The sequence below is a fragment of the Lacerta agilis genome, chromosome 5, assembly GCF_009819535.1.
Source record: "Lacerta agilis isolate rLacAgi1 chromosome 5, rLacAgi1.pri, whole genome shotgun sequence".
In the NCBI taxonomy this organism is placed as follows: Eukaryota; Metazoa; Chordata; class Lepidosauria; order Squamata; family Lacertidae; genus Lacerta; species Lacerta agilis.
Window position 1 is genome coordinate 9,228,224 of NC_046316.1, and position 18,854 is coordinate 9,247,077.

At 42.7% G+C, this 18,854-nt stretch overlaps 1 protein-coding gene across 5 annotated transcripts in view; it reads right to left on the bottom strand.

Annotated features, from left to right (window-relative positions):
* Nucleotides 1-2,943: 2,943 nt before the first annotated feature.
* The window catches only part of WASHC2C (WASH complex subunit 2C), a 42,604-nt gene continuing 26,693 nt past the window's right edge, over nt 2,944-18,854 (bottom strand). For 2 of the 5 annotated variants that reach the window (XM_033148426.1, XM_033148423.1), the window contains 12 exons: nt 16,978-17,132; nt 15,505-15,616; nt 14,539-14,670; nt 11,817-11,933; nt 11,201-11,326; nt 9,734-9,826; nt 8,916-9,020; nt 8,076-8,138; nt 7,516-7,707; nt 6,799-7,407; nt 5,141-5,315; nt 2,944-3,366 (listed from right to left, as the gene is read on the bottom strand). In XM_033148426.1, the coding sequence (XP_033004317.1) occupies nt 3,227-3,366; nt 5,141-5,315; nt 6,799-7,407; nt 7,516-7,707; nt 8,076-8,138; nt 8,916-9,020; nt 9,734-9,826; nt 11,201-11,326; nt 11,817-11,933; nt 14,539-14,670; nt 15,505-15,616; nt 16,978-17,132 (2,019 nt within the window). In that variant the 3' untranslated portion in view covers nt 2,944-3,226. The remainder of the gene's footprint in view (nt 3,367-5,140; nt 5,316-6,798; nt 7,408-7,515; nt 7,708-8,075; nt 8,139-8,915; nt 9,021-9,733; nt 9,827-11,200; nt 11,327-11,816; nt 11,934-14,538; nt 14,671-15,504; nt 15,617-16,977; nt 17,133-18,854) is intronic. The other 3 variants (XM_033148425.1, XM_033148428.1, XM_033148427.1) reach the window with 3 other exon arrangements.

Sequence of the window (18,854 nt, forward strand, 5' to 3'; positions counted from 1 at the left end):
GAGGTCTCCCATTATGAACTTGGCACTTCAAGGAGCAGCTTTGGGCTTCCGGTTACGACTGGCAGCCTCTGGACTAACTTCCAGTTAGTGCAGTTACAGATAGGTAACTGTGTTGGTCTACCATAGTCAAAACAACATAAAAAAATTCCTTCCAGTTTCACCTTAGAGACCAACTAAGTTTGTTCTTGGTATGAGCTTCCGTGTGCTACTGGAAGGATTTTTTTTATTTTTTATTTTGTTCCAGTTAGTGCAGTGTGCCAAAGTGACAATTGCCTGCAGCACCCTGCATCTGAAACATGAAGCCTGTATAGCATGAGTAATTTATTAAGGGTTTGTTTTTATCTATTAACAATCTCAGTAATATGAATAAAAGGAAATCATAAATAAACTTGGGAGGGGGGAATCATTTTTTGTTTGTTTTCTATTAACAATCTCAATGATATGAATAAAAGGGATATATGAATAAAAAGGGGGGGGGTGAGAGGTAAACTTTGGGAAAATAAGCATATACACGAAGTCTGCAACTTACATTACATTCTAGGGAGCGTGCCTAAAGCCAAAACTGTGTATAGTCAAAACCCACTGGGTTCAATGGCAGGTGGGATTGGCCAAGTCATTTTTACCTGAACCCCACCCCTTTTTGACTTTTTTTTTTTTTGCCAAGCACATAAAGCCAAATGCACACAAGTTCAATGTGCGCAAGTTGCGGGTTCAATGGATGCGTTTTGTACTCTTTGCAAGGGAAAAGCGCGAGAACTAAACACTGAGGTGAAGCATATAGATAGGAACTATAATTATATAACTATATAGTTTTATATATATATATAAACTATAGTAAAGGTACCCCTAACCGTTAGGACCAGTCGCGGACGACTGTGGGGTTGCAGCGCTCATCTTGCTCTATAGCTTCCGGGTCATGTGGCCAGCATGACTATAAGCCGCTTCTGGCGAACCAGAACAGCGCATGGAAACGCCGTTTACATCTATATATCTATAGTACTATGTTACATATTATATATATATATATATACTCCCTAGAAAAGACCCTGATGTTGGGAAAGATGGAGGGCACAAGGAGAAGGGGGCGACAGAGGATGAGATGGTTGGACAGTGTTCTCGAAGCTACGAACATGAGTGTGGCCAAACTGCGAGAGGCAGTGAAGGATAGGCGTGCTCTGGTCCATGGGGTCACGAAGAATCGGACATGACTGAACAACAATTCATATATATATATATATATATATATACACACACACTATAACCACGGTATATATAGTTGTATAACTATATCTATTTATCTATCTAAAACTATATATATCTATATCTATAAAACTATCTCTCTCTCTCTGTCTAATTAGTAGACTTCCTTGAGTTCCTGTCAGGATAAAAAGGTGGGGTGTAAATAAATATATAACAAAAATGACATAACAAATCCATATATAATTAACAATGCCAATTCCCAAAACAAAACTCTTTTGGAATGCGTCCCTCGCGATGCCAATAAACAAACGCAGCCCGCGAGGGAGGGAGGGAGGAGTGGCGGGATGAGGGGGAAGGGAAAAGAGCGCAACAGCCGCCGCCTCATCCTCCTCACCTGCCTGCCTGCCTGCCGGTCGCCTCCGCCTCTCCCGCTCTCTCCCCCCCGCCCCTCGCCCGCCACACGCGCGTCCCCTTCGGTCGCTGGACGGGGCGGGGCCAAGCGCCGCCTCACAGGACCACCGGTGCCGCCGCCGCCGCCGCCGCAGAACACGCGACCATCACGGGAAGGCTGGGAGGAAGGAGCGGAAGGAGAACCAGCGGCCGCCCCCGCCGCTGCCGTTAGCCGCACTCACTCACTCACTCCCGCCCCCGCCCGCCCCCTCCCCTCACAACGCGGACGTTGCCGGACAGCGCGGCGCGCAGCCCGCCTCCTCCCTCGTCCGCCCACCGGGCCTTTGTGACGCCGCCAAGCGGGCTCCGGGCCAAGCCACCCAGAGGTCTCCGCCCTCCCGAGCGCCGCCGCCCAATCGCCTGGAGCTCCCGCGGCTGGGAAAGAGCGGGGGCGGGACTTTCCGCCGACGCCGGGGCGCTGTTGGTCGTTAACGGAGCGTGGGAGGCACCCCGGATGTTGGGACCCCCGTTGCCGCTAGCAACGCGCCCTCGGCGCTTCCGCAAGGCCCTGCGGCGCGGCCGCAAGAGCTGCCGGGAAATGTAGTTTCGGCAGAGAGCCTCGCCCGTGGTAGCCGAGCCCTAGTTAAAAGGTGGACTACTCGCGTCTGGCATTTCAGTAACTAGGAGGGAGACGTGCGGTCAGGACAATGGGTTAGCCTATCACAAAAGCTCAGCTCTCAGGTTTGCTTCCACCCTTGGAAGTCTTAAGAACACTGGGGGACAGGAAATAAACTCTGCTTCCGTCTGTCCGGAGAGACAATGGAGTGTGCCTCTGGGGGTGAACTGTCCAGACACACTGTGCATGGGGGTCCTGGGTTGCCAAGATGACATGCCTCTCTGCCTCGCTGATGTGATCCAAAGCAATACCTTTGGCACCAGCTTGGTTGCGGGAGTTGCTGGAAGGAGGTGTATGAGACTTCACTCTGGATTTGTGCAGGATCTACTCCTTAGCCTTTTCTCTTCCCAAAGATAGCCCTTCTCCTAGATAGGCTACCTTTCCAGTTTGATGAGCCCCATCTGCCCCTCCTTTCTCTCTGCAGCACGTGCAGAAACCACCTTGACTGTTGGACTGACTCTGTGAGGGTTTGTGACCCACTGGCTACCGCCATCAAGTTTAGCCAGCCATTCGAAGCCACATACTACTAGCAGCTTCTAGGAGCCACAGGTGAGAGCTGAGTGCAGGGTGGGGACCCAAGGTGCACAAACTACTCCAGAAGGAGCATGTGTCCCCCACCAGAGGTCCTACCCCTCTCCCCTAACACCCCATACACAAAAACTGGTTTTACAAACTGCATTTATCAATATCAGATTTATTTTGACAGTTCTGATTAATAAAATCTATACTCTGTACAAAAGATTACATTAGCAGGTCAATGAATAAGCTGCTGAACTGGAACAGAAGTGCTATAGGGTACTGAAATTATTTTTAGAACACTATGTTTTTTTGATGCCATGGAAGGAAAAATATTTAGATGCAAGCCTAAACAGCTCCGTCATACCAGGAGTTCAATCGGAAAGCAAGGGAATTAGTACTGGGCATGATAAGAGTGTTACGGAAGAGTCAATGGCTACATTTTCATTGACCTTCAAATACATTGAGCGGGTCTTCAAATGTACTTGATGCTCTGATTTCGGATTTAGTTCCTGAAGCTGCCTGAAAGGACTGGGCCTTCTTGATGGTTGTCTTGGATTGACTACTAGGTGAGAAGATATCATCTAAAGAGAGAAAGACACAGAGAGACAGAGACAGAGAAATAAAATGGGAAATGGAAACACACAATTACTGCCAATGGTAAAAAAAAGCTATATTTGCAAAGCTGTCAACCCTCCCGGCTGTTCCCCACTGCATTTGGCTGAGAATGCTGTCTGTGTGCAAGTGTGATGAACTTGGTTTATATTGCCAATGACTGCTAAAGTTTTGCCAACTTGATATTGCTGGCTTCCATTTTAAAAGGGAGACAGACACTACTAGGTTTGTGTGTGTTTTGTCACCTTTCACCACTACCCTTTTCTGCCATTGCTGAATTTTTTTTTAAAGGCAATGGTCATGGAAAATTCCCAGCTCCTGCTCCGATTATCTGAGACTCAAAAATTACATGATCTGCCTCAAGTATTAACTAGAATAGTTTACTAGAATAGACAATAGGCTGTCTAGTTCTGTCTCTTGCCATTTTAATGATGTTGAAAGATACTCATCAGTGCACATTACATGGAGAGATAGTAATATTTTCTATTTTTTTCTATTAAAAGGCGGAACTTTAGTTTCCCTAAAAATCTTGTTCCTTGAAACAATTGCCGTTTCTCCCTTCCCATCCCTTAGGCCTTAGACTGCCTTCCAGATAATCTCTATGGAATTTCACCCTTATTTACATCAAATCACTCCTCAAAACTCTTTTAGACCATTCCAGATGTAATTTGCTATTGTAACTAAATGTGTAGCAGAAATAACTGCATCATGTTTGCCCGTTTAGTTTTGTCTCCATTTTCTATTTTTGGATAGTGTCTCTAGCTATATAAAACAACAACAAAATATCAAGTATGTACATATTTGCTGGATTTATTTTTTTCTGCCATCCTAACTATGGATACCCCAAAATCTCTAGAGAATGAAAAGGAAATTATTATGGTTCAAATGGAGTTGTGAAAGCCAAATAATAGGTATTGTGACTGGTGTGAATTTAACAGGACACAAAACAAGGTTAGTTGCTGCTGCTGCCTGGGAAGCAACACTGAACCTGCTGCTCATGAAATTTAGTGGGTCAGTAACTCCCTGGAAAAGACCCTGATGTTGGGAAAGATTGAGGGCACAACGAGAAGAGGACAACAGAGGATGAGATGGTTGGACAGTGTTCTCGAAGCTACCAACATGAGTCTGACCAAACTGTGGGACAGATACAGGAGCTGTTGATTGTGCCCAAAGTGTTTGAGCCAAGTACTGAGATACTCTGGATGTTTCACATTTTAGTCTATTCTATAAACATTGTTAACACCAAAACTTTGTTGGAAGTAGCAGAACATTTGAAAACACAGCACCCCTCTGCCGTGCACTAACAAAAAACACGCTTTCACATTATGCAGCCTTTTCAAAATGCAAATATAGTGTCATCTGGGATGGGGGACTGATAATTACTAGTTACAGGTAGGTAGCCGTGTTGGTCTGCTGTAGTCGAAACAAAATAAAAAATTCCTTGCAGTAGAACCTTAGAGCCCAACTAAGTTTGTTATTGGTATGAGCTTTCGTGTGCATACACACTTCTGAAGCTCATACCAATAACAAACTTAGTTGGTCTCTATAAGATGCTACTGGAAGGAAACTTTTTTATTATGATAATTACTAGGATAGCTACAGACAAGCAGAGGGAATTTTCTTTCAATGGGGGATTAACGCAAACTGCCCAGAGGAGATAATAAATTTTCTCTACCCTATGAAAACCACCGCTTGGCACTTGTAACCATATTACAGACCTAATTGCTTACATTAACTCCTTACCTATCTCCTCATCAAATATAGATTTAGATTCCATCTTCTTTTTGGCACTCCTTTCTTTTGGTTTTACTGCAAGATCAGCAAAGATGTCAACGTCGTCATCAAACAGGTTCGCTTCCAGCTCTTTTGATTTTGCTTTGACAGGAGGCTTAAGAGCTTCTGATGCAAATATATCATCCTTGAATAAAAGAAGAGAAATTTCAGTATAGGGCAAGTTTGTGTAGCCACATTTCCCCACCCCCACTACTTGGCGCCAGGTAATTCAGAATGCAACTGCTCTCATTCTGCCTGGTTTGGGGTGGGAGGCAATGAGTACCACCAGTTTTTCTTCTGTGAAATGAAGTGTTTTGTGTTGACCGTGCCATTTCTTGGGAACCAATAAGGTTGGGGTCCCCTGCTATAGGCAATCATGTTATTTATCAAATTTCAGTCCCACCCCTCCTTGGTTAATGATCCTAGGGCAGATCACAACACAAAAACACACACACACAACAATTCAATTCAAAAACCGCAAAAATTGCAGTATAAAGACATAAAACACCAGATTTATTTATTTTTTTAAAAAAATATTTAAATGTTCACAGTACAGCAGGCAATAACTGGCAACTGGTCTCATCAACTGAGCCCCCCCCCAAAAAAAAATTCTGGGCAAAGGGGCATGGAGCCGAAGGTAAAATATGCATATCTCCTTTGCAGTGAGATTTGCAAAATGTACCTATCTTTATCTGGATTCAACACATTTCTATTGACATGAGCAAGTTACTTCTTTATATGCTACACAGCAAGGTTTTTTTAAAAAAAATAAAAAGTGTGATGTGAGTTGGCAATGTTTCTTTTTGTTATATTTGAAAAAAATAATTTCAAAAATAAGGAAGTGTGGGTTTTCAGGCTACCTCTGTATGCAATACCTGACACAGATATCAGTGGTACAACATAGAATCCAGCCAAGTTAAAGTCTCTTTCCTGCTACTCCAGTAACACATAAAGCAGCCCATTAATAACTTCTGGTGGATGTGTAAGAATTTTAAAGCACACCACATATCACCAAAAAATCTACATAAATGCTTGATAGATAATTAAAGCAACTGCCTCTTCACTGAGATCATCCGGCGGAGGGGAGAAATGGAAATGAACTGGGTGAACTGTACCCAGGATTTGCGAAAGTATCGTCGTGTTTCAAAGGCTGGCCCAGGAAAGAAAACCCACAGAGACCAGGTAAAAGGAGGAGACTGGCAAGGAAGAAGTTAAACATGCCTATGTTTCCTACATCTTTCCAGAGTTAATCAACATTTCCAAATCACAACATAACCACCTCCCCATTCTACGATATGACATCACACCCTTGTGCTATCTAATTTTCGGAGGAATTTATGTAGTGGGCCGTTTCCTCACTATTGCCCATGCTTACAGAGTTGCTGAGCCAGGAACAGGGAGGCTGTGGTCTTCCCTATGTTGTCTGACTCCAACTCCCATCAGCCCCAGCCAACAAGGCCAATGGTCAGGATTGACGGGGAAATGGAGCTCAACATCTGGAAGAAGCACACTCCCCATCCCTGCGCTAAGCAAAAGTAGCAGAGCACAAAAGAAGCCGTATCCAGGCCTGAAGGAACAAGATTCCAACAGGTCCCTTCCAACTCTAAAATCCTATGTTTCTGTATTACCTCAAAAATATCAGGGACAGAAGGATCCTGGACTAACTGAGGAATGGGTTTTGGATCTTTCCTCTTCACAGTTTTTTTACTAGTGGCAAAGAGATCATCTTCATCCTCCAAGAAAGGAGTCGGGTCGGGTTTCTTTGAGGGCTTTTCAGCCTGGAAGAGGCCTTCACTATTTGCACCATCCAATGCCAATGGAACAGGCAAGCTTTCTCCGCCTTTAGGGACCTGGCTCATGAGGCTCTCCGTTTCCACCTTTGCCTTTGGTCTCGTGGTCACTTTAGGTGCTATGCTGTCAGCAAAAATATCGTTTGACTCAAAGAGATCATGCACATTAGGCTGGGCTGCCGATTTTGAGCCAGGGCTAACAGCTGCCTCGTGCAGCTGCTCACTGCTGTTGGTTGGTAGAGGCGATTGAGATCCTTCAGTGCTTTCCTTCCTATGCAGTTTTGCAGTGGAGGGATGCAATGTGGCTGGCGGCACAGAGCTTTCTTTTAAGAGAGGCGGGGATGGGTCCTCAGCAACGTTCGTGTCGTTTGTGTTATCCCCTTGAGCAGCCAGTCGCCTGGCACTTCTGGTAGGTGGCCTTCGTTTCCCAGTCACCTTGATTCTGCCCTGAAATAACAATGAAGCCAAGGTGACAACAGGACACAAAATGAGAAACAAGTAACATGCCAAATAGCATCAAGGATGCTGCTGCTTGAATTTATTGCAAAGTTATACCTTGTTGGCATTTTGCAGTGTGTCTGCTTGCATGGGATCATCAAAGCTGACTCCCATCTCCTTATTACTTCCTAGAGCAGAGGCTGTTTCGACATGCTGTATGCCACGAGGTTCATGAATCGGAGTCTTTGGATACAATGAAGGCGGCTTCGCACTGGGCAGCAAAACTGCTGGGTTAATATCCAAGCTTGCCTTAGAAAGGGATGGAGAGGCTATCGTTAATGGGAGCAGTAGATAAGGAAAATATAAATGTGAAATCCAAGAAAAATAAAATCACCAAGAGCATTTCTACAGTTGACAAAGATCAGGAAAAACAGGAATAGTGCATGCGCACAGAAGGATGTGCCCTCTCACCCTTTCCCCCTCAGTTTAGGAATTTTAGTCCTGTCCCAAAAGGAAGAAAAAGCACATCCTGTGAAACATGCATTTACAGAAAGCAGATGTTGCATCCACAAGAAAGGACTGAAACCGGAAGTGGGGGGAAAAGAATTTTATTGTGGAAGAACCACAATTAGCAGGAAAAGTACACTGAAAGCTAAAATGCCAGTAAAATAAATTACTTGTAATTTTCCAATCCTAGATGAGGACTCTCTATGTTTACTTGCACCAAGGCCAGTGGATTTCTGTATAAAAATTACATTAGATATACATTAATCCAAGTGAATAAAAGTAACGCACTCAGTATTTTACAGGAAAATCTCAGAAGCAGTATGATAGCCCAGGAAGCATGGTCGTGCTCCCCCCCCCCCAAGCCCTTACTGCAACAGCGCAGGGTGGCCTGCAGCCTATGGGCCTCATTAGATTCAGTAGGGGGAGGCCTGAATTTAGCCCACAATGCCATTTCCCCAAAGCCCATAAGGCATCAGATGTGAGACAGGAAAAGACATGGTTGAAAAGGAACAATCTTGAAAATGCGCTCTTGGCTGTTCCTTGACAGGTGGGTCTCAGATTCACTGTCTTCTAAATTTGGCATGAAACGTAACCCCAACTGGGAACTTAAAGCCCCACTTTGATCTGCTAGGATCTTCCTTTGCAGCACAGTGTGACTTCAAGCCATGCTGGAAAGGAAATGTAAGTGACCTAACACTGTGGCACCATGTGATTTGAGAGGTCGGAAGGCCCACACAGCTGCCAACATAGCCTGCTGGGAGTGCAGGAACTAAGGATCCAGGCAAAATCCTGTTCCCCACCCTTGCCTTAGTGACTAGGTTAAGAAGGGTGGAGAAAGGCCAGGATGCCAGGAGGCAATGTTAAATGAGCTATCCTTCAGTTGCAATGAGAATATCTATTTAGATAGTTGAGTGTCTTATGTGCTTGCTAGATAGAATATGGGGGTAGTTCAGGAACTGCATTTAGAAACAAGAAGCTCTTGAAGCTCTCTAAAATTGGAACTTACAAACCTCAGCAGCCTTTAAGTTTGATTCTTCTCGTTTGGCGTTTTTATTACTTTCCAGAACTTCACTATCCTCTTCCAAAGAGGAGATTACTGTTTTCTTCTCTGCTACCTTCCAAAAAGTAAAATAAAGAAGTGTAAGTGAACAAGAGGAGGAATACCCTAAATTCTGCACACGTATATATTTTCCCATCTTAAACATTAATACTAAGATGGGGGTGGGGAGACACAATTTGCATTGGGTCCGCAGTAGATGGGGGATAGTTAATTCTCCCTTCCTGTGTTGCAACCTGTTCTGATTAGGCAACATTCAAAAGCAGAAAACAACAACACAATGTGAGGAATCTGGGATGTTCCTTTTCCTGTGCCATATGTGGAACTCGGAAAAGCTACTGTGGAGAGTTGTTGGCTACAAAGACTGGCTGGTGAGGGTTTAAAAAAACAAGAGGAAGAAGAAGACTCTTGGGCTGCTTTGTCCCAAAAAGTACAGTATGGCCAACTGAAAGTATGAGGCATTTGTCTCATCTCTTCCCTATTTTCAGGAGAATTTCCTTGTTCAAAAAGAGCTGAGCTGAAAAAATAGGTCTAGCTCTAGTCCCAAATCTCCTTTCTGCAAAACGCGAGTCAAAAATCGAAATCCTGCAACACCAAGCAAGAACACTACTTGCATGAACAGTGCATCTGCTCAATTGGCTTAATTTTTGTGGCTGCAGAACAGTTTCTTTAAGGTGTAACATTCCATGTGATTAATATGCAAGGCAACGGGGATCTTCTCTGCTCTGAGCGTTACTGCTCCTCAAATTCACAGGACAAAATGGCAAGTACCAAGGGCTTTGCTTTAGAAGGGCTGAACAGTCCATCATCACCATCATCAAATAGCCCTCCTTCAGATGGCAGCTTTATCCTGGGCTTTGGAACCTGAAATTAATAATGGAAATAAATCAGTCTCTTATAAGTAAAATAAAATAAAATATTAAATTCCTTTACAGAACAGGAGAGGCAGATTTTTTTGAGGTTCTAGACTTTTTTTTTTTACCTTTTCTCACAAAGAGTCACCTTCTATCTCCTTTAAACTACAGATAGGGAATATGTAGGGCCCAAGGACCGCGCTTTCCCCTCCCAGGCAGCTTTCTGGGGGCCACATTCCAGAGGTGGGCAGGGCCAGAGGCAAAAGAGGGCAAAGCAGCTGATGTGCGAGTCTCATCTCTGCACAGTAGAGGCTACATTCCAGCAATGCAGAAATCTCAAGTTTCTGTACTCTGCCCCTTCTTAACACACTCCTTTCCATTCCCCAACCAGGTAAGCAAGAGCCATTATCACTGCTCAGACACATAGTCTAGACAGGCAAAAGCACAAGAAAGGAATGTGGTCCAGGAAGAATCTTAAAGGCCATTTAAACCAGCTTGGAGGCTCTCCACTAAATGGGTGGAGGGCTTCTATGATGCAAGAGTCTTCCGCAAAAAACACTGAATTCACTTAAGATTTCAACTGCTGTTAATTTTTTTTATCAAATAATAATAATAATAATAATAATAATAATAATAATAATAATAATAATAATAATAATAATAATAATTTATTTGTACCCCGCCCATCTGGCTGGGTCTCCCCAGCCACTCTGGGCGGCTTCCATCAAATATTAAAATACATTTAAACTATCACGGATTAAAAACTTCCCTAAACAGGGCTGCCTTCAGGTATTTTCTGAATGTCAGGTAGTTGTTTATTCCCTTGACCTCTGATGGGAGGGCGTTCCACAGGGCGGGCGCCACTACCGAAAAGGCCCTCTGCCTGGTTCCCTGTAGCTTTGCTTCTCGCAGGGAGGGAACCGACAGAAGGTCCTCGGCGCTGGATCTCAGTGTCCGGGCTGAATGATGGGCCTGGAGACGCTCCTTCAGGTATACAGGACCGAGGCCGTTTAGGGCTTTAAAGGTCAGCACCAACACCAACATGCATATGAACGGCCGCCTTGTTAAACTGCACAAAGTCCTTCCTTAAAGGTTACACCAGTTTCTATCCTATTCAGAGAAATATGTCTAGTCATCTGGTTTCTTAAGCTCCACTGCAATTGTATCATGGCAGTGAAGCAGAAACATATATTAACTCTTTTAAGTAACATTTTGGTCCGTGAACTACTTAAAAAAAAAAAAGTACATTAAACTTTGCTAGCAGGGTTTGAATGACATCCTGTCTAAAGTTCTTTCTGCTAGTGCTCCAACAGGAATTGTTCTTTTTGGTTTTAATTTTTTCAAACACAAGGACCCACTTTAAAGGTATTTTGGACTGACTGACCTCTTTTTTGTTGCGAGCAAAAATATCAACATCAGGATCATTGTCTTTTTGCAGCTTATGACTGAAGAGAAGTTCTTCATCCTGAAAGACGCCTGTGCTCTTGGAAGGGATACTGTTCTCGGATGGCTGGAAAAGAAGCAAGGCTCAAGAGGCTTTGTGGACTCCTTAATAACTTGAGTTTATAACATCTGTCAACTTATAAACTTATTTCTAAGTCGTAAAACAATTCAATTTTCCAGATACCTGCTTGAATGCACATGACACACTCGCCTACACAAACTCACCACCACCTAGCAGCAGAGGTCCCCTATCCAACCTTGCCTGCTCCCTGATTCATGATGTTACTTAATACTGATTCAGTTTTAAGTGTCCTGTAATTGCTTCGTTAGAAACTTTCGCTTACCTGGCATCTTGGCTGTGAGCCCTGGAAGACGTGCTCCCTGACTTGTAGACATTTTCGCACTTGGCCTGGGAGGGTGATGCCCTGACTGACTCCAGCTACAAAAGCTACTGAGCAGACTCTTGGATTGTAGTATTGTTTAGGATGTTTTGTTTTGTTACTTGTTTATATTAATTGTTGTATCTTTATTTTTAGGATGACTCCAGTATCACTCACCTTTTCAATTTCCCTCTGTGACATTTTATCAGCATCAACAGCGTCATTTTTCTCCTCTTCGTCAAATAAGCTGAATACACTTTTAATCCTTTTTTTGACATCTTTCTCCAAAAGGGGCTAAGAGTTATCAAACAAATGTAAGTTATCCACTGGATCTAGAGAAGATTGCGCTAAATGCTCAAGCTAGGTTTAGAAGTAGTTTAATTGATTTTACACCCCCTTATCCAGTAACTGGAACAACAAATTAAAAGGTTCCGTCTCTCATTTATTAATTTACTTTCTGTTTTCCCTACCACCATTCTGAAAATATGCTCAAAGGAACAAGAAACTGGCTATTGAGTTGCACGCTTAAGGTGCAAGGTCACATCTGCCTGAAACACACAAATGATCATGGTTCCCAAACAAACCTCAAAAATCTCTGAAACTTCAAATATGTGCATTTTTGGCATTTCAAGGGCCAGTCTTCCTTCTCTCTCTCTCCCTCCCTCCCCCTGTGTGTGTGTGTGTGTGTACACACATATAAATGTACAGCTATATGTAGTTGCTGGAAGTCATCTGTATATTACTTAGCAATCTGTAGACACTTTTTTTTAAGTATAGTGACTACAACATCTGCTGCCTTCCTTGCTAAAAATGGCTACATGAATTGACAGCTGATTTCTATAACTGGAGGTCTTTGGAGAAATTGTTACACAACAATTGTTACACTTACTTTCATTACCGCTGTCATTCATTATATATTAATTTTATAGGCAGTTTCATTTTGCCAATCGATACGTCACTTTTGGACTATTTTCACTGCTTTGGCAGTTCCTGTGATCTTGTCCGTGGTTTCTCCCTATACAGCGCTGCAAAGGTTCAGCTCTTCCTCTGTTCCCTCATTGAAACCTCCAATTTAGTCTCTAACTATTTCAACCTTCTCCTTCACTCTCGCCTCTAAGATTCTGTTTCCAAGATGCTTCACTTGTCTCATGTTCACGCCATGTGAAACATCTCTTAAAACTCCTGCATTGCTTTCTTGGCCGCTCCCATAAATAATGCAAATTATTTGTCCTGGCATTCAAAGCCTTCTCAGCCTTGACCCATTACAGTGGTACCTCTAGTTACGAACTTAATTCATTCCGGAGGTCAGTTCTTAACCTGAAACTGTTCTTAACTAGAGGCTTGCTTTCGCTAATGGGGCCTCTTGCTGCTGCTGCGCCACCGGAACACGATTTCCGTTCTCATCCTGGGACAAAGTTCTCAACTCGAGGTAGCTCTTCCAGGTTAGCAGAGTTTGTAACCTGAAACGTTTGTAACCTGAGGCGTTTGTAACTCGAGGTACCACTGAATATAGATTTATCTCTGCCCATGACCTTTCCTTCTTGAACTTTGACATCCTCGGCTACCCAAAAGATACCATTCTCCCTTAAATGAGACTGCCTATCCTACCTTACTACCCCTTATTCCTAAAACACACCTCCCCTGTTTGTGCTTGAAGATGTTGTTCTCTAAGCCCAAGTATATATTGCTACACTGGTTCCTACTATTATTGGGGGATATCGCCAGACACGAGGACATAGCCCGCGTGAAACCTGGGGTGTTTCTGGGGGAGCAGGTGTATCGGGCTGCACCAGCCCGTTACCTGGCGGATATCCACTATGTGGAATACCGCAGACTTCTCACTGCAGCCAGACTGAACGTTCTTGACTCGGCGGTTTTGAGGGGAAGATTTAGAGCAGTTCCATATGATCAGAGAACGTGCCATTGTGCTTTAGGAGAGGTAGAATCCACAGAACACATTCTACTGAGTTGTCCCTTTTGTAACGATTTAAGGCAATATCTCATAGCCCCATATTTATCTCAGTTTAGCTCTCGATTAAGAGAAAGGCAGGTAGCATATCTGCTGAATAAGCCCACTGGGAAAATAGCCTTATCTGTGGCTAAATTCCTCTTCCTGGCGCTCAAGTGTCGGAAGCGCAAAATCGAATGCCTTGATGTGGGTTATCTGTAAGAGGTTTACTAGTGCTGTCCTATTTTAATTGTGTATCCCTCTGATGTTTTTTTTAGTTCTACAATTTTGTATTGAGAAATGTTATTTTTTCTTTTTTCTTTCTGACTATCAGTCGAATAAAGGATATATATATATATGTATGTACTATTATCCCCAACATCTCTGCTTAACTACCCCCTGGCCTCTCCCTTCAAAAAAAAACTCAAGACAGTAACATCCTTGGGGCAAGAGCCTATAATTTTGCTTACATTACTTTGCAAACTGTCCAATGGTGCTAAATATATTACAACAGTATTATTAAAATAGTGATCTTCTGCTGGAAGATTTTTGTACCAAAGGTTCACTGGTTACTAATCTTTAATGATGTCTGAATTTACTACTCATACTAATTCTCTGCCCTGCTCCCCAGCAATACCATGGTTTAATATATTATTTTATTAGATTTTATTTTGACACTGTGTTTAATTTTCAAATGCTGCTTTGAGTCTATTTTAATACAGGACTTGTCCAATACAGCTAAAGCAGGAAGAGCTAATATCCAGGTCACAGAAGAGGCTGAAAATAGCAGAATATGACTTATTTGGGGAAAATCAAACCAAGTTAACAGGATCAAAGTCTCCTAAGACCAACTCTAACAATGTGCCCACTAGACTCCACTATCATTGAAGAGATACTTGCCAAAGGAATGTTTTTCAGGGGTTTTGTTCAACATAAATAGGTTTCCCTTACTTCATCCTTCCTCTGCTGCTCTCCTGCATCTCCTCCTCCAAGATCGGACCCGTGAAGTGTACCAGGTTCACCCAAAGGTCCTGCCGTCTCTACCACTAGTTTCTTTTGACGTGTTCCCAGCAAATCCTCCTGCTGATCAATAAATGAAAGTTTAAAATCTGAAATGACTTAGAAGGTAAATGTAATTAAATAGACACATGGTGCTTCTGAAAGGGGAGGATTGTAAAAAATGAAAAAATGTATGAATCGCTGTTTATGACTGATATATACTGCAAATAAAGAAAAACACAATAAAATCGTTAGTTCAACGATGAAGGACAAGGAACTCACCCCTTTCTCAATGGACTTGGAAAACTTGCCAATTTCAACAATGCAAAATGGAGCGAAATCACGTTGAGAATGGCTGACAAGTTTTTTGTTGTTGTTTTTTTTTACAGCAATTCATATGAGGAGGTTGACTCTGGCCCATAAATGCTTTGGCCATAATAAATTTGTCAGTATTTAATGTGCGACAAAATTTCATTTCATTTTTGCTGTTTATCTCGGATTTCTCCAAGGAGGGCTCTATCTCCCACAAAGCAGCCGAAGGATAAGCTATAGACTGCAGCTGCCTGGCCACCCAGAGTGGCCGGGGAGACCCAGCCAGATGGGCGGGGTATAAATAAATTATTATTATTATTATTATTATTATTATTATTATTATTATTATTATTATTATTATTATTATTATCTCCCCAGAATCCTGTAGTCAACCAGATGTTGCTGGAATTCAGTCTTCCAGCTGTTGGAATTAATTTCCATCAGTCCCAGCTGGATTGGTCAATGGTCAGGGATGATGGGAGTTCTTTGAATTAGCAGAAATATGTGAGATGATTAAAGCAGAGCTGTGAAGCCTCTGGAGAAAAGGTTGGGAGCAAAGTGTTGAGAAATTCCCACTTCAGAATGCTATATTTGAGCTGTATATACCGTTACTTCTTGGACACCTGATGGGAGATGGGACTGTTGAATGCTGAAGAATGAGTCTCCATTTACAGCATCTTCTTGGAACAAGAGTACAGATTTGGGCGGTTTTCTTTGACTGCAGCGAGAAAAGAAGAAGCCCCATGAAATCACGCAAATCAGATTATAAAATGTTGCAGTTGTTGGTACAAGATCCAAGTCCACTGCCTGCCTGCTGATTACAACAGTGGTAGGATAAGTAACCATGATCGATCCCTGAAATTAAGGCCACTGGTTCCACACAGGGGGACAAACTTCTAGGTCTTAAGTAGGGAACCTCTGGCCTGCGGTTTTATGCTTTCATATTGCTGTATACGTCTGTGATATATATTTATGATACAGTGGGGGTGAGGGTGTAAGATAGATAGATAGATGATAGATAGATAGATAGATAGATAGACAGACAGACAGACACGAAGGGTGACAAAACAAAGTATTGGAAAAAAATTAGTCATTTAAAAAAAGAAAAGAAAAAAGCCTAGTTCATAAAGTTCATAAACTCAGTGCTTTTCCTTTTAAATGATGGGGAAGTATCGGGGGTAGGGTGGGGATAGAAGAGATTTCCTATATGTTGACCACAGCTGAAGTATTTTTTCCAAAAGAATATGTGGAAGAATTGTGGCAGTTTGTTAAAATGAGTTAATTTGACTATTGCAACAAAAACATAGGTATGATAGTTTTGCAACAAGGTGGAATAATTTTGTTAATTAAACAACGAAGGTTGTTACCAGGAATTATCGGTGTATAATGTTTTGAATATTAACATGATGCATAGAAATTAAGTACGTTTTGTGTTTAAATTCAACATATACTAGTGGTATTTATCGCTTAATAATTAACTGTTCTTATGTGTCCCCTCATTCCAGAGCTAACCATAGGCTCAGGCAACATATGCAAACCAGGTTTGTTGTGGGAGCCCTATTGTACATTGTGCACCAGCAACATAAAGTTATGTTACTAAGGTGGCTAAACAAAATAGCATAGTAGTTACGGTACATAGAAAGCACTGTAGTGAAATACAGTGGTGCCCCGCTAGACGAATGCCTCGCTAGACGAAAAACTCGCTAGACGAAGGCATTCGTCTAGCGGGAGGCTGCCCCGCTAGACGAAAAAGTCTATGGGGTTGCCTCGCAAGACGAAATTTTTCCGTCTTTTTTTTCGTCTAGCGAAAGCGCGGCTGTCATTGCCGCTTCGCTAGATGAAAAACCTGCTAGACGAAAATTTTCGCAGAACGAATTATTTTCGTCTAGCGGGGCACCACTGTAAGGCATACAAACCAACACAACAAGCTAAAACTGCAAATGTACATTCAAATAGCAAGCAAAAAGTCCAAGCTGCTTAAAGTTCAAAATTCTGCCTGCCTAGGCAGCAGACGGAGTTAATCCACTCTTGCCTGGCTCACTCTTGTGGGAAAAGTGTTTTTAAAAAAGCGCATTTTACCTGTCTTTAGTGATAACAAACAAATCTTCTTCGCCTTCTTCCTCAAAGAGGCTTGTCTTAACTATATGGCTGGCAGCAGAGGCAGATTTTGTAGGTTCCTTTTTTTGGCTGGATTCAGAGGCAGGTTTGACCTCTTGGCCAATATTCCAGTGGTCCTAAAAAATACAGCAATTATTCATACCTTTGTTGTCCTACAGGTTGTCTTTTTATCCCATTCCTTAAATTCACTGGGTTAAGCATGTATGAAGTATTTCTGAACACAGCGATTAACCGAGAAGCTACCAGAACAGTGAAACACAATGATCAAGTTCAGCCAAATCAGCCCCCCAGAATGCTCAGCATTGCTTTTCTTGGGTGCATTAAATCAAAGCAAATTTAAGCTGTAGCATAGTTCTCGTACAAACATATGAAGCCGTCTTGCACCAAATCAAGTCACTGGTTCACCTAGCTTAGTTTAGTCTATTCAGACTAGTTGTTCTACAAGACCTAAGGTATGGGTCTTTCCCTTTTTTATATAAATTTATTTATTTGGTTTTTCAAATTAAAAATTTACAATCACAAACATACAACATAAAGACAAGATTCCAAAGAATCTCCTGGACTTCCCTCCTCCCTGTGTGGGTCCTATTATTAATCGTTTCCTCCTGCATCTTTTATAATAATCCAAATCTTTTACATCTCCATCATATCCAAAATTCATCATTAAACTACAAGTGTTATAAGATACGGGTCTTTTCCAGCTCTGCAGTAAGATAGCCTTTCAGCAAGAGATGCCAGGGATTTAACTAGCGCCCTTTGACAACAACGGCATGTATTCTATCCAGGGACGCGGGTGGCGCTGTGGGTTAAACCACAGAGCCTAGGGCTTGCCGATCAGAGGGTCGGCAGTTTGAATCCCTGCAACGGGGTGAGCTCCCATTGCTTGGTCCCAGCTCCACCTAGCAGTTTGAAAGCACGTCAAAGTGCAAGTAGATAAACAGGTACCGCTCTGGCGGAAAGGTAAACGGCATTTCCGTGTGCTGCTCTGGTTCACCAGAAGCGGCTTAGTCATGCTGGCCACATGACCCGGAAGCTGTCTGCGGACAAACGCCGGCTCCCTCGGCCAATAAAGCGAGATGAGCGCCACAACCCCAGAGTCGTCCGCGACTGGACCTAATGGTCAGGGGTCCCTTTACCTTTACTCTACCCGTGAACTATAGACCCTTTCACATCAGAAGCTGGTGGGTGGGTGAGCATGACTTGGGGGAAATGGCCTTGCGGTTCCCCACCCGTTTTAATGAGACAACATGGACTGTGATGTCTTACACACATGTACTTCCAATAGAGCAATTTCCAAAGAAGTTGTCAAGTTATTCTCTCACAAAACCCTTTGGTGTTTATGCTGCACACTACTTCATAATGGTTCCCTAGTTACTCAACAATGGAGCTAGCCTGGACCTGACACTTTTAGAAGTACAGAGGTTTTACTGCCCAGTTACGTCAGCTTCTCAAGCTTTGAAAATTTGCAGGGCAACTTTTCTCTGTCAGACCTTTCTGACAGAAATTCTCTAGACCCCAGATAGGTTTCTTATATGTGCCCAACTTCTCATCTTCTGAACAGAAGAACCAGTTTTCAGAAGAGAGGGTAAGGGATGATGCCTGGAGTTTTGTAGAGGCTGTTATTATAGGGGGTTTAAAGTACTATATCAAGATTTGACAACAACCCCTTTTTTTTTGATAACTCAGGGGAAAGCCTTCCTATTATGGCTACTTCTAAAATCTTTAACTCTGAAGCAGTACAGCTGAAATAAATATCTTGCACAAACAGCTCTGACACACAGAACAGAACACTAAACCTGAGAGTGAAAGCTCTGTATTAAATAATATCTCTTTCACTT